Source organism: Heteronotia binoei, chromosome 7 (genome assembly GCF_032191835.1).
Source record: "Heteronotia binoei isolate CCM8104 ecotype False Entrance Well chromosome 7, APGP_CSIRO_Hbin_v1, whole genome shotgun sequence".
Taxonomy (NCBI): domain Eukaryota; kingdom Metazoa; phylum Chordata; class Lepidosauria; order Squamata; family Gekkonidae; genus Heteronotia; species Heteronotia binoei.
The window spans coordinates 117662223-117678127 of record NC_083229.1 but is presented as its reverse complement, the minus strand read 5'-3'; the positions used below and the strand labels follow the sequence as shown (position 1 = coordinate 117678127).

Here is a 15905-nt window from a genome sequence, read left to right as displayed (position 1 = left end):
TTAAGGGTTGCGAACTGTCCCCACAAAGAGTATGCTCTGGGTTTTATTGTGCCTTATGCAAAAAAGGAATGGCCGATTAGCTATAAACACTTGTCTTGCACTGGTAGGGCTTGCCACTACACCCGTAGCCGCTGCAGCCTCTGTACCTTCCTCATTTACTTCTATGTAAGCTTTATGAACTACAGCACTAACAAAAAGATCCCGACTTTCAGACATGCCAGTTAAATCGGCCTTTCCTCTAGTAAAAACATCCTTCATTCCTAAAGCTTGTAAAGTGGCAGAGAGTCCATATTCTTCTTCGAGCTTCCACTTTGGTAGATAAACATCCAGCTCTTGCTTCCTCATGTTTGATGGACAGGTCCATTCTTTAAATTTTGCATAGGTGAGCTCTTCCTGAAGCTGTCCAGTAAAAACAAAGCAACATACAATAAATACAAGTAACTTAAACTGCGGGAAAGCGGGGAAGCCATGTTGGATCAGGCTAATGGCCCATTGAGTCCAACACTCTGTGTCACACAGTGGCCAAAAAAACCCCAAGTGCCTCCAGGAGGTCCATCAGTGGGGCTAGAAGCCCTTCCACTGTGCCCCCCCCCAAGCACCAAGAATACAGAGCATCACTGCCCCGGACAGAGATTTCCAACAATACCCTGTGGCTGGTAGCCACTGATGGACCTCTGCTCCATATGCTTATCCAACCCCCTCTTGAAGCTGTCTATTCTTGCAGTCTCCACCACCTCCTGTGGCAGTGAATTCCACGTGTTAATCACCCTTTGGGTGAAGAAATACTTCCTTTTATCAGTTCTAACCCGACTGCTTAGTAATTTCATTGAATGTCCACGAGTTCTCACATTGTCAGAACGGGAGAAAAGTACTTTTTTTCTCTACCTTTTCTATCCCATGCATAATCTTGTAACCCTCTTGAAAAATGCTTTGATAAACTCCTCAATTGGTTTGTCAAAACCAGTTTATTTTTGTCAAGGCAGGCCTCATTTTGGGCAGGAGCTGAACTCCAGAACCTCTAAATGTTATTGTGCTCTTTCTTTCTTACCCCTCCCCCCTAAATACTTGCTTCTGGGCTCCATTGTTCAACCCACCCTGTAAGAATTTTGCTAAACTCTAAGATCTGATAAACTTTCTAATATTTTCCCCCACAAAAAAAAAATGGGGAAATACCCAGGATTTGTTTTGTAGCAGGAACTGCTTTACATATTAGGCTACACCCCCCCTGATGTAGCCAATCCTCCTGGAGCTTACGAACTGTTCCCACAACGAGTAAGCTCTGGGTTTTATTGTGCCTAATTCCTGACTTAACCCAGTATCACCACCAACCTAGGTACAGGTCCTCTGTCTTCATTGGATTTAGTTTCAACCATCCAGCTACTGCCTCCAAACTAAGGCCTGGTCAAATTACCTGGGGCAGAGTCTGGACAGCCATCCATTAACAGATAGAGCTGGGTGTCATCTGCATATTGGTGACACTCCAGCCAAACACCCCCCCCCCCGACCAACTGGGCAAGGGGGCGTGAATGACGAGAGAATCGTCCCCTGTGACACTCTGCATTTAAGAAGAAGAAGAAGAAGAAGATATTGGATTTATATCCCGCCCTCCACTCCAAAGAGTCTCAGAGCGGCTCACAATCTCCTTTCCCTTCCTCCCCCACAACAGACACTCTGTGAGGTGGGTGGGGCTGAGAGGGCTCTCCCAGCAGCTACCCTTTCAAGGACAACCTCTGCCAGAGCGATGGCTGACCCAAGGCCATGCTAGCAGATGCAAGTGGAGGAGTGGGGAATCAAACCTGGTTCTCACGGATAAGCGTCCACACACTTAACCACTACACCAAACTGGCTCTCAATTGGCTATTTAAGTGGGAATTGCGGGGACACTCCCACACCAAGTGTCACATTCTGTCCCCAATTGAGGAGAAAGCAGGGAGACCATTGTAAGGCAGACCCCCAAACTCCTGTCTTGGCAAGGTGGTGGGTCAGGAAAGCATAATCACCCACGTTGAACTCTGCTGTTAGATCTAAGAGTAGCAGCAGCGCTGCACCTCCCTGACACAGGCATCTCTGGAGGTCATCTGAAATTGTATGACCCGAAATGCAATTCTAGCACTATTGCCCTTTTGGGGGGGGGGGGACGCGGAATCAGCGTTCATTCAGACATCAAATCACATTACCTGGTTCAGACCTCCTTTGCCAAGTGGTAGCAAAATGAGCATACTTAGATCACACTGGTCATAGGGAAGTTCAAGCACGTCAATTGGGGGGTTTTGTATTTCATTCCAATTATAAACATCTTTCTGACTCATCATCTGCACATTTTTGCTCTGATTCTGAAATAAATAAAACAATAGCAACGTCACGGGTGGTGCTACCAAGAAAAAGTGGAGGGGCTGGCTACATGCCAAACTACGAGCAAATGGTCCATTGTAATCATTTGACCCTCTACAGGGCTATTTTTTGTGAAAGGAACCTGTTTGCATATTAGGCCACATCCCTCTTATGCAGGGGTGGGATTCTAGCAGGAGCTCCTTTGCATATTAGGCCACACACCCCTGATGTAGCCAATCCTCCTGGAGCTTACAGGGCTCTTTTATGTAAGCTCTTGGAGGACTGGCTAGCTACATCAGGGGTTTGTGGCCTAATATGCAAAGGAGCTCCTGCTAGAATTCCACCTCTGCTCTTATGCAGCCAATCCTCCATGAGCTTACAGGCCTCTTATTACAGGGCCTACTGTAAGCTCTTGGAGGATTGGCTGCATCAGGGGTGTGTGGCCTAATATGCAAAGGAGTTCCTGCTCCAAAAAAAGCCCTGGCCCTCTAACTAAGACTCCAAACTAGAGATGTGAAGCTGGCCTGTCTCCTTCATTGCCCGAATAGCTTTTTCTACCTTGCTTGCACTAAGTACACAATTCATTGATCTTAAAATGCCCCAATGTGATCAAACAATTGGCTTAAGAGTCCATTACTAGTTTGGAGCTCTATGTGAACAGTGAGCTAGGCACTGGCCACTACCACAAATTTTCTCCCCACCGAAACCGGTCACCCATAGATGCCACAAGTGAACCATTGATGACCCTGAAGTGGGGGGAGGGGGGAGGTCCTCCAAATCAGGGTATCCCCTGCATCCCCTGGGGATTGGCAGTCCTCTGTTAGGAAGATACATTAGAGGGAGATATTTTGCATTCCTCAGAGCCACGAATATACCACATTGACAGAAGAGAGAAAATTTATACAGCCAGAGAGTCACAGAGTACATCTTAAAACCCCACCAATTGAGGCTGTAGCAATACTACTTTAATAGCAAAACTGGGCTCCTGTGTTAAGACAACAATACTCGGCTATACAGAACACAGGAAAATACACTCCTCGATCAAGTAAATGTCTTATATCACTAGTAAGATTAATATACGCTATGCAATTTAATACAGCTTGCCAGATTTTCAAAATGTAGGTCGGCTTGACCACTCTTGTAACTCTGGAAGGCTTTACCACTCTGTGTAAAATTATTGGTGAGGAAGAAATCCCAGTCCTTGAACAAGACCTTATTTCTGGTGGAAACGATTGTCAGGCAAGGGACCTCAAGAGGAAGCGACGCCAGCGTTTTTCTAAGAGTTTCATTGTCTTCCAGAGTTTTTTTGTCTGGTTAAATGATTTTCTGACGATTCTGTTTTAAGGACTTTTGTTTGTAGAGTGGATTTGTCTAAGGAGATGTGGACTGAGACGCTTACCAGTACTTTGTTACTGTTGGAGACCAACTTACCAGCAGTGTTCCCTCTAAGCTGAGTTAGCGTGAGCTAGCTCACAGATTTTTAGCCTCCAGCCCACACATTTTTGTCTTAGCTCAGGAAGGATGACCCCAGAGCACAATAATTTATGCAGGTGCTCACAGCTTTAATGCCAGTAGCTCACAATTTTAATACCAGTAGCTCACAAAGTAGAATTTTTGTTCACAAGACTCTGCAGCTTAGAAGGAAAATTGCCTTGTTATTGTTGGAGACATATGATTTGAGTACTTTAATACTGTTGGAGGTATATGTGAAGATATATGCATAAAGCATTTTAAATAGTTTTGTATTCAATTGGATATCATATATTAATTTTACTAGTGATATAAGACATTTACTTGATTGAGGAGTATGTTTTCCTGTGTTCTCTATAGCAATACTACTTTAAAACACATCTTTCCCCAGCAGCTCTATAGCTCAGTAGGGCACTCAACAGTGGTGGAGGGATACGTCTTTTTCCACATGTTTTTAGACATCTTGTACCTGGCTTATCCAAAAAGGTGCTTCCTTTGTATCATTTTTTGCAAATTCTTTTTTCCACTTTCCTTTAAAATATAAGGCATTCACCAGGACCAAAGCGGTTGATTCATCAATTGAGTCAGGAGGAAAAAGATTCTTGATTTTACCTTTAAGGAAATGAATTCAAGGAAAATATATTGTTGTAGGCAAGTAAATATTTTAATGATTCACTCATTTCTCTAAGCAAATGTTAATCACTATTAATGAGAATCTATAAAATGTCCAGATTAATCCAAAATAAATTGAAAACTGCAACAAAATATAAATTTATCCCTTTGCTCTTTCATGAATTGAAGGAATTCACTGCCAGGAACTGAAAGTAAGAACTCAACATGAGAACTGAAAATAAGAACTCAACATAAGAACATAAGAGAAGCCATGTTGGATCAGGCCAATGGCCCATCCAGTCCAACATTCTGTATCACACAATGGCCAAAAAACCCAAGTGCCATCAGGAGGTCCACCAGTGGGGCCAGGACACTAGAAGCCCTCCCACTGTGCCCCCCCCTCAAGCACTAAGAATACAGAGCATCACTGCCCCAAACAAAGAGTTCCAACAATAAAAAGGTAAAGGTAGTCCCTCGTGCAAGCACCAGTCGTTTCTGACTCTGGGATGCGTTGCTTTCACAATGTTTTCACTGCAGCTAATAGCCACTGATGGACCTCAGCTCCATATGTTGATCCAATCCCTTCTTGAAGCTGTCTATGCTTGTAGCTGCTGCCACCTCCTGTGACAGTGAATTCCATGTGTTTATCCCTCTTAATTTAACCAGGTTAAATCTAGTGAGATAATCCACAAAATGATTCATGTTCATTCCTCTGAAGCGTCTGAATAACTGAGTCAAATTGAGGTGACCAGAGATTAAGTTCTAAAATATGGGTTCCCAACATTGAATCCAAAGCGCCATGGCGCTCCCAACACCTTTCCTGGTGCCTATCAAACATTTTTAGAAACTGGGCAGGCTTTTGCTTAGCAGGGCTTCTGATTGGCTATTGGAGATCTGAGCTAGAAGCAGCAAACAAGAAGGCAACCAGGATGAGGGGTTGGAGTGCCTTTTCTATGAGGCTGAGGAGTTTGTGAGTTTAAGTGTTAAGTGTTGGTTAAGTGTGCGGACTCTTATCTGGGAGAACTGGGTTTGATTTCCCACTCTTCCACTTGAAGCTGCTGGAATGACTTTGGGTCAGCCATAGCTCTCGCAGAGTTGTCCTTGAAAGGCTAGCTTCTGTGAAGACTCTGGTCATTTTCGCACTCACCTTCCGCCGGCGCGACCCCCCTCTTCACCGCGCAGGATCTGCGCGGATTTCGCACTAAACGCTGCGGAGCAGCCAGAAAAGCCGGAAGCTCCCGTCACAAAAGCCGCGCAAACGCCAAACTGCTTTTTGGCGGTTTCAGTTTGAGCGGCTTTTGCGCCGGGAGCTTCCGGCTTTTCTGGCTGCTCCGCAGCGTTTAGTGCGAAATCCGCGCAGATCCTGCGCGGTGAAGAGGGGAGTCGCGCCGGCGGAAGGTGAGTGCGAAAACGACCTCTGAGATTCGGAGTGGAGGGTGGGATATAAATCCAATATCATCATATTATTATTACTATGTTGTAATATATAATGAAATCATTATACAACTCACGGCCCGGTTGCTAACAGGCCATGGACCGGGACTGGCCCACGGACTGGAGGTTGGGGACCCCTGGACTAAATGGATCCTCCATATTTAGAGGCTGCAAACCTCTGAATACGAGCACAAGGATGGAATTATTACACAAAATGCATCAATTTACACAAGACTCTCTAAAGTGGATCAAACACTCCATACCATACCATAGACCTTTATTGGCATTGATATAAGGGTACAGTATACTTTAAGACCAACAATAACACTATAGAATTTAATAAAACCTTAAAAAAAACCCAGCAAAAGTTAAATGACATAAAATAGCTGTGGGCTATGCATGAGTAAAAGCCTCTCTGATTTGGATCGCAACCTGTAAAAAGCAAGCAATGTGAGTAGTTTCACTCAAAATAGTACTCATATACACTTTTATAATCTCTTCGATAGGCATAAGCACTAATTGAGTAGAAATCTCCCACATTTGACACGAAAAAGCCTTGTCCACTTCAAGTCGCGGTAACTCAACTGAACCTGTATGGAGAAGTGTCTGAAAATGTTCACATGTACTATTTTCACATGTATTTTTGCTATATTTTGTGTAGAGCCAGTTTGGTATAGTGAATAAGTGTGTGGACTCTTATCTCAGAGAACCGGGTTTGATGCCCCACTCCTCCATTTGCAGCTGCTGGAATGGCCTTGGGTTAGCCATAGCTCTTGTAGGAGTTGTCCTTGAAAGGGCAGCTGCTATAAGAGCTCTCTCAGCCCAACCCACCTCCCAGGATGTCTGTTGTGGGGGGAGAAGATATGGGAGATTGTAAGCCACTCTGAGTCCCTGATTCAGAGAGAAGGGCGGGGTATAAATCTGCAATTCTTCTTCTTCTAATAATAATAATAATTCCAGCTGTGTGCGTTTTTGCCATTGGTATACCTTTTACATGGCTTCCTCTGTATTGGGTTTTTTACCAGCACTAGGAGGTAAGTCATGGCCGCTATACCTTGTTTGTTTGCCATCCAGGATAACTGGTTGGCTGCTCTATGAAACACGTTGCTGGACTAGACAGACAACTGGTCCAATTCAGAAGGTAAATTCTTAAGTTAAGAACATAAGAGAAGCCATGTTGGATCAGGCCAATGGCCCATCCAGTCCAACACTCTGTGTCACACAGTGGCCAAATATATATAATAGCCATTGATAGACCTCTGCTCCATATTTTTATCTAACCCCCTCTTGAAGCTGGCTATGCTTGTAGCCGCCGCCACCTCCTGTGGCAGTGAATTCCACATGTCAATCACCCTTTGGGTGAAGAAGTACTTCCTTTTATCTCTTTTAACCTGACTGCTCAGCAATTTCATTGAATGCCCACGAGTTTTTGTATTGTGAAAAAGGGAGAAAAGTACTTCTTTCTCTACTTTCTCCATCCCATGCATAATCTTGAAAACCTCTATCATGTTACCCTGCAGTCGACGTTTCTCCAAGCTAAAGAGTTCCAAGCATTTTAACCTTTCTTCATAGGGGAAGTGTTTCAAACCTTTAATCATTCTAGTCGCCCTTTTCTGCACTTTTTCCAATGCTTTAAAATTCTTTTTGAGGTGTGGTGACCAGAATTGTACACAGTATTCCAAATGAGACCGCACCATCGATTTATACAGGGGCATTATGATACTGGCTGATTTGTTTTCAATTCCCTTCCTAATAATTCCCAGCATGACGTTGGCCTTTTTCATTGCAATCGCACACTGTCTTGAAATTTTCAGTAAGTTATCTACCATGACCCCAAGATCTCTCTCTTGGTCATCTTTGCCAGTTCACACCCCATCAACTTGTATTTGTAGCTGGGATTCTTGGCCCCAATGTGCATTACTTTGCACTTGGCCACATAGAACCTCATCTGCCATGTTGACGCCCACTCACCCAGCCTCAACAGATCCCTTTGGAGTGCCTCACAATCCTCTCTGGTTCTCACCACTCTGAACAATTTAGTGTCATCTGCAAACTTGGCCACTTCACTGCTTACTCCCAACTCCAAATCATAAGTTATGATGAGTTTCAACATCATTGAAAATGAGACCTTTGACCTCTTACCATTGGTTTGACTCTCGACCCAGGAATTAATCTTCTTTCTTACTGACTCTGCAGCGTGCAGAAAGTCAACTCTTTCCAGCTGAGCACTATACAGCTCCTCTGTGCAACGTAAATATTGCTACACATATTAAATACAAAATAGTTTTAAATTAGCAATTGTGAAAAAAAATATAATTTTGCACACCAGCCTCTCAAATTTCATCTGTGAGGAAAGGCTGAAGAGTCTGGGACTATTTCAGTTTAGAAAGACAACAAAGAGGGCTGGGGTGGGCAGGGCTTTTTTTTTTGTAGCAGGAACTCCTTTGCATATTAGGCCACATCCCTCTTGTGTAGCCAATACTCCAAGAGCTTACAAAGCTCTTCTTACAGGGCCTACTGTAAGCTCTTGGAGGATTGGCTACATCAGGGGTGTGTGGCCTCAAAGGAGTTCCTGCTATAAGAAAAGCCCTGCCCACCCAACCCCCCCCCCCCCACTTTGTTGTCTTTCTAAACTGAAAAGTCCCAGACTCTTCAGCTTTTCCTCACAGGGAAGGTGCATGAAAACTGGCCTTCTCCGACACCTGTGAAAACACTCCTGAGTAGGGTAGGGTTGCCAGGTCCAATTCAAGAAATATCTGGGGACTTTGGGGTGGAGCCAGGAAACATTGGGGGTGGAGCCAGGAGCAAGGGTGTGAAAAGCATCATTGAACTCCAAAGGGAGCTCTGGCCGTCAGATATAAAAGGGATCGCACACCTTTTAAATGGAAGTAATGAAAGATAGGGGCACCTTCTTTGAGGGCTCACGGAATTGGACCCCCTGGTCCAATTGTTTTGAAACTTGGAGGGCGTTTTGAAGAGAGGCATCAGATACTATGCTGTAAATTTGGTGCCTCTACCTCAAAAAACAGCACCCCCCCCCAGAGCTCCAGATACCCACAGATCAATTCTCCATTATACCCTATGGGAATCGGTCTCCCTAGGGAATAATGGAGTGCCCAGCAGACATTTCTATCCCCCCCCCCGCTTCCTGATGACCCTGAAGTGGGGGGAGGGGCTTCAAACCTGGGGATCCCCTGCTTCCAACTGGGGATTTGCAACCCTAGTGTAGGGGCGGAGCAGACCCTAATGACCTCATGAAATAACTTGAGGTCAAGACACAGGGATATGGGCCTCTGAAAGCTCCTGGCAAGAGGAGAAGCCCACCAAGTATTTAAGGAACCTTGAAACCAGGACTGCCAGCAGGTGGGGCTCCACTGAAATCTGCCAGGCCTCTTGTGGAAGGTCTGTCTTCCCCATGGAATTGCCCCAAGGATCCCTTGGCAGATTTGGATCAACTGTGACCAGGGCTTTTTTTTTTATGCAGGAACGCACAGGAACACAGTTCCAGCTGACTTGGCATCAGGGTGTGTGGCCTATTGTGCAAATGAGTTCCCTCTGGGCTTTTTCTTTAAAAAGCTCTATATGAAATAATGGTGATGCCAGGGGGTGTGGCCTAATATGCAAATGAATTCCTGCTGGGCTTTTTCTACATAAAAGAGCCCTGGCTGTGACCAATGGCCATTTTTCCCAATGGGAAATAGCCACAAATAGCTAGACCAGAGACATTATTTCGGGGGAAAAAATAGCAACAATTCTACTGACTTCACAGCTTGAGATGCCTACCTGACGGAATGCATACTCCTCTGCTCCATATAGCCTGTTGGCAATGCTCAGCGCGTAGCTTTTGTTGTGCTGGTTGACGGCAGCCAAGAGCTCCTTGAACTGGGAGTGCAGTCCTCCAGGTGTATCACACTGAGTTCCTTTAGCCTTCAAAAGCAAAGTTGGTTCAGTAGGACTGTAAACAAAGAACGCAAAGTCCTTCATACTCATGTTTATATTTTAAGAGATCTCTATTCTTCCTCATGATATTTGCTATTTTCATTTGCATGGTCTACCTTAACCATTCCATGCTTTGCCCCAACCATTCATCCATGTTAATGTTTATAGCACCATAATGTTAATTTTAATAAAAAATTGTAATCTATTTTTAATCATGATTTTATAAGTATAACTGTCGATGTATAATGTATTTGTGTTGTGAACCGCCCTGAGCCTGCCTTGGCGGGGAGGGCGGGATATAAATAAAAAGTATTATTATTATTATTATTAAGATAAAGATTATATTTTTAAATTTGTATTATTTCCTACCCCTTCAACCATAGGTGAGTAGGATTTGGAAAAAGAAGAAGATATTGAAGATGATATTGGATTTATATTCCACTCTCCACTCTGAATCTCGGAAACTCAAAGCGGCTCCTTTATCTTTCTCCCCCACAACAGACACCCTGTGAGATAGGTGGGGCTGAGAGAGCTTTCCCAGAAGCTGCCCTTTCAAGGACAGCTCTGTGAGAGCTATGGCTGACCCAAAGCCATTCTAGCAGCTGCTAGTGGAGGAGTGGGGAATCAAACCTGTTTCTCCCAGATAAGAGTCCGCACACTTAACCACTACACCAAACTGGCTTTCAGCGGATCAATGAATAACCATTTAAAAGCAAATTAATGAAAACCAGATCAAGGAATAACTACTATGTTCTTTAAACATTGATCCCCATGGCTAAGAGTGGTAAAGCTGCAGTACTGCAGTCAAACTCTCTACTCACGACCTGAGTTTGATTCCAGCGGAAGCTGGGTTCAGGTAGCTGGTTTGAGGTTGAGTCAGCCTTCCATCCTTACGAGGTTGGTAAAATGAGGACCCAGCTTGCTGGGGGGAAAGTGTAGCTGACTGGGGAAGGCGATGGCAAACCATCCCGTAAAAAAGTCTGCCGCGGAAACGTGATGCGACATCACCCCAGAGTCAGAAATGTCTGGTGCTTGCTTTACCTTTTTTCTTTAAACACTCAGAGTAATAAATAAATTTCTGTCAAGAATCCCAGCTCATTCAGTGTACAAAGGAAAGCATTAAGGCTTGATGACAAGGATGAGTCTTGGCTGGTCAGATATGCCAATTGACGAAGAGATTCTAGCAGTAATATTTTTAATCATATCTTGCTAGCATGTTTTCATGTAATTGGTTGTATTTAACACTAAGCAGATAAACTTCCCTGATATGTGTCTCTCCCCATCCCTCTCCCATCCCTCCTGTTCAGGCAGTGAAACATACTTACTGGGGAACTGCTCCCAGATCCAGTGATCTTATCGAAACAAAGAGCCTGTAACACAAAACAAAAGTGGCAGGTGTTGGGTGACATTTGTAATCTGTGAAATTCTAGTAGCTTGTTTCAGGCTAATTTGGTGTAATTACCTTTTTTTTGGGGGGGGGGGTTGCTGAGGATGACTAGAACAAATAATGCCCCCCCTCAACTCGGTTGTTATTATGAGTCATGTTCTAGGACAGGGGTGTCAAGTGTGCGGCTCTCATCAGACCCGCAAACAACCCACTGTCATCTGCGTCACAGCTTGCTTTGCCAGGCTTGCTCAATTGCACAGGAGCTACAGAGCAAAGCCTCCATTGACTGACCAGCACATGAAGCAGCTTATGTACAAAAGCTTGCAATGCCCAGCCATTTCATGTTTTCCCCTGGGTCTTAGACTCAAAGCATTGACCATGAGATTTCTGTAATGGATGTCAATAAAAGTAGGTCTGCGACTTCCAGACACACACCTGAACAGCATACTCAAGACTGCTACAGCACAGACTGTCTCCAGATTTTGATGCAATAATTTAGAGCGAGAGGCGTCAGTTATCAAAAAATGGTAAATAAAATATTGCAAAAGTACTAATCCTTTAAGAATCTTTTAAGGTTTTTTTTTTTTAAATCTTTGTGTTTGTCTGGTCCTTTATAAAGTTGATATCTCTGCTACCTCTGGATCGAGGCGGCTCGGCAGTACTGCTGTTGTTAGACCTGTCGGCGGCGGTCGATATGGTCAACCACCGGCTGCTGACCCGCCGCCTCGCCGATGCAGGAATTCGGGGGCTAGCCTTACAGTGGCTCTCCTCCTTCCTTGAAGATCGGGGACAAAGGGTGGCGATTGGAGGAGAGCCGTCCCAGAGACACCCACTTAACTGTGGGGTGCCTCAGGGGGCAGTTCTTTCCCCGATGTTATTTAACATCTACATGCGCCCCCTTGCCCAGATTGCCCGGAGGTATGGGCTGGGTTGCCACCAGTACGCTGATGACACCCAGCTTTATCTATAAATCTGGACTGGGCGTTGCAAGCCGTGGCGAACTGGCTCAGGCTGAGTGGGCTGAAGCTGAATCCAGCGAAGACCGAGGTCCTTTGCGTAGGTCGCGGCGGGCCGGGAGAGGAGATCTCCCTACCAACCTTCGATGGTGCGTCACTGATTCCAGTGTGCAGGGTCAAGAGTTTGGGAGTGCTACTGGAGCCTTCCCTGACAATGGAGGCCCAGATAGCTGCCACTGCTAAATCCGCCTTTTTCCATCTTAGGAGGGCGAGGCAGTTGGCCCCCTTCCTGGAACGTAGAGACCTGGCAACTGTGATCCATGCAACGGTCACCTCGAGGCTAGACTACTGTAATGCCCTCTACATGGGGCTGCCCTTATACCGAATGCGGAAACTGCAGCTAGTGCAGAATGCAGCGGCCAGGCTGTTAGTGGGACTACCTCGGTGGGAACATGTGCAGCCTAGGCTGCGGGACCTGCACTGGCTGCCGATTGTGTACCGAGTTCGCTATAAGGTGCTGGTTATTACCTTTAAAGCCCTATATGGTCGAGGACCTTCCTACCTTAGGGACCGCCTCTCCCCATATGTCCCTCAGAGAGCACTGAGATCTAGTTCTCAGAACCTTTTAAAAGTCCCTGAACCAAGGGAGGTTAGATTGAAATCAACGAGGGAGCAAGCCTTCTCAACAATGGCTCCCCAATGGTGGAATCAACTACCAGAAGAGGTGCGGGCCCTGTGAGACCTAAATCAGTTTCGCAGGGCCTGTAAAACTGCCCTCTTTCAGCGTGCATTAAGATGAAACCCGGGAAATGACATCTAGCCTTCCTAGATATAGTTGAACTGTAGCACTGAAATGTATAATTCACAATGGTTTAACTGTCTATTTAATTTTAATTTAACTTATGAATGTAATTGTATCTGTTTTAACTGCTTAATTGTTTGTTGTATTTTACTATCATGGTATATACCGTGTCGTGTTAGCCGCCCTGAGCCTGCCTTTGGCGGGGGAGGGTGGGATACAAAAATAAATTTATTATTATTATTATTATTACCTGGCAATACATTTTATGACTCACGTGGCCTGGCCAAACAAAGTCCCATTTATGTTAGATCCGTCCCTCATAACAAATGAGTTTGACACCCCTGTTTTAGGATGTTCAGGCAGCTTTTGTATTCTAGAGCCAAATCCAAGCCCCGCAGGCCTCACAATTGCACCCTGTAGACAGAAAATGCAGCCTGCTGCATGATTTCTACTTCTTTCTGGCCATTCCACAGTGTTATATTAATACCAGGGCTTTTTTTGTAGCAGGAACTCCTTTGCATAATTGGCCACCCCCCCCCCCCCCCATGTAGCCAATCCTCCTGGAGCTTACATGGTTCTTAGTGCAGGGCCTACTGTAAGCTCGTGAAGGATTGGCTACATCAGGGGTGCGTGGCTTAATATGCAAAAGGGCTCCTGCTAGAATTCCATCCCTGAAGGTACCAATGGAAAGCACTTCCTGATGGTTTCCATAGAGCTGGGATAATGCAAAAACAGGCCTCCTATGAGAGACCTGTCCTTTTACATGAGACAGAGTTGTTAGGGAAGTGATACCTACCCTTTCCATCTGTTTAGCAGAGTCACCTCTGGCACCCAAATACACCATGGCCAAAGCCGCTGAGATACTCATTGGGGAGCAAAAGACATTCTTTTTAGGATTTTCCTTGGCCAAGACGTTGAAAAGGTCCACACAAAACCTGGTATTGGCCTCAGTGAGGGAGCTCATGGTGGCGTCGGTTGTACCTGGGACAAAAAGATCAGATTAGTTCTTGTGGTCTCAGTTGTCTTAAAAGGAGGAAAGGACAGCAACATGATGGGGGATCTCTGACATTTAATGGATGGGATCTGGCAACTTCCCATTGCCTAAGAGCCGGGCTTTCTGTTGTAGCAGGAACGCCTTTGCATATTAGGCCACACACCCCTGGTGTAGCCAATCCTCTTGGAGCTTATAGTAGGCCCTTTACTAACAGCCCTGTAAGCTCTTGGAGGATTGGCTACATCAGGGGTGTGTGGCCTCATATGCAAAGGAGTTCCTGCTACCAAAAAACCCCTGCCTAAGATGCTCTGAAAACAGATCCAAGCTCATTTTAAATGTGAATGAAGGAACTCATACAAAATGATCCCTGTTGAGACAGAGCTGTAAATTCAGGATCTTAAAGTTACTTGGGGGGGGGGGGGAGATGTACAGGTCACTCTTGTTTATTTTGTCATTTATATAAAATATTAATCAGCCCCTGGACGGAAATTTGCCTTGTAAACTTTCTCAAGGCTTTTGGGCCAGCTTGCTTACTCTAGTAGTCTAATCTGACAAAAACGAGTTGTCTAATCCTAACCTAGAGGAAATCACACACACGAATACACATGCCTTATATTGAATCACACCACTGGTCCATCAAAGTTGGGATTGTCTTCCCAGACCAACAGTGGCTCTCCAGGGTCTGAGGCAAAGGTCATTCACATCACCTACAGCTTGGTCCTTTTATTGGACAAAGACAGAAGAAGAAGACTGCAGATTTATACCCCGCCCTTCTCTCTGAATCAGAGACTCAGAGCAGCTTACAATCTCCTTTACCTTCCTCCCCCACAACAGACACCCTGTGAGGTAAATGAAAATATTGGATTTATATCCTGCCCTCCACTCCGAAGAGTCTCAGAGCGGCTCACAATCTCCTTTACCTTCCCCCCCACAACAGACACCCTGTGAGGTAAATGAAGATACTGGATTTATATCCTGCCCTCCACTCCGAAGAGTCTCAGAGCGGCTCACAATCTCCTTTACCTTCCTCCCCCACAACAGACACTCTGTGAGGTGGGTGGGGCTGAGAGGGCTCTCACAGGAGCTGCCCTTTTAAGGACAACTCCTGCAAGAGCTGTGGCTAACCCAAGGCCATTCCAGCAGAGACTTGAGCCTTATACATGCAACGCAGATGGTTACTACCAAGTCCCAGACCTATCCCCAAATCTTATGCAAACTGGCCTTGTCCAACTACCTTTTAAATGGAGATGCCAGGACCCAGGCGGACGAAAGAGACAGTGCAGCCTCGCTCCAAGCGAGGCAGCCCCACCACCCCTTCCATCTGCCTGGGACCTGGGAAGATGAAAGAGGCAGCGCGGCCATGCTCTGAAGAAGAAGAAGAAGAAGAAGAAGAAGAAGATATTGAAGTACCACCTCTTTCATCTGCCTGGGTCCCGGACTGGCGGAAGGGGCAGCGCAGCAGAGACATTAGCCTACCCCTCATTTAAAGACCCCCAAGTGGGGCACGGATGGGTGTGGGTGGCGGGGGCAGCCGGGGGTGGCCAAAACCCCAGCATCCCCCCACCAGTCCATGGAAAAATTGTCTTCCATGAAACTGGTCCCTGGTGCCAAAAAGGTTGGGAGCCACTGGTTTAACATATGTAATGAGATAAGAAAATCAATATCCCTGTTCAGTCCCAGGGAGGTGTTTGTTCCAAGTTTCATAATAACTCGTAATTAAACAATTCCCCTTTCCATTCAAGTGACACCTGACTCACAGAGACCCTGTAGGATTCTTAAGGCAAGAGATGTTCAGAGGTGGTTTGCCATTGCTTGCCTTGATGTCATGGCCCTGGTATTCCTTGGATTCCTTGGAGGTTTCCTTTTCAAATACTAGCCAGGGCTGACCCTGCTTAGTTTTTGAGATGAGATCATTCTAGCCTGGGCTGTCCCAATCAGGATTTGTACAAAAATACCAATCATATATTGCAGAAACACCCC

At 45.5% G+C, this 15905-nt stretch overlaps 1 protein-coding gene across 1 annotated transcript; it reads right to left on the bottom strand.

Annotated features, from left to right (window-relative positions):
* LOC132575474 (serpin B3-like) lies at nt 1-13908 on the bottom strand. The gene is made up of 7 exons (XM_060244273.1): nt 13728-13908; nt 11112-11156; nt 9631-9774; nt 7990-8107; nt 4271-4413; nt 2178-2333; nt 1-399 (listed from the first exon to the last, which is right to left on the bottom strand). Exons 1-7 carry the CDS (start codon nt 13893-13895, stop codon nt 1-3), a joined length of 1173 nt encoding a protein of 390 aa, XP_060100256.1. The 5' UTR covers nt 13896-13908.
* Nucleotides 13909-15905: the final 1997 nt, after the last annotated feature.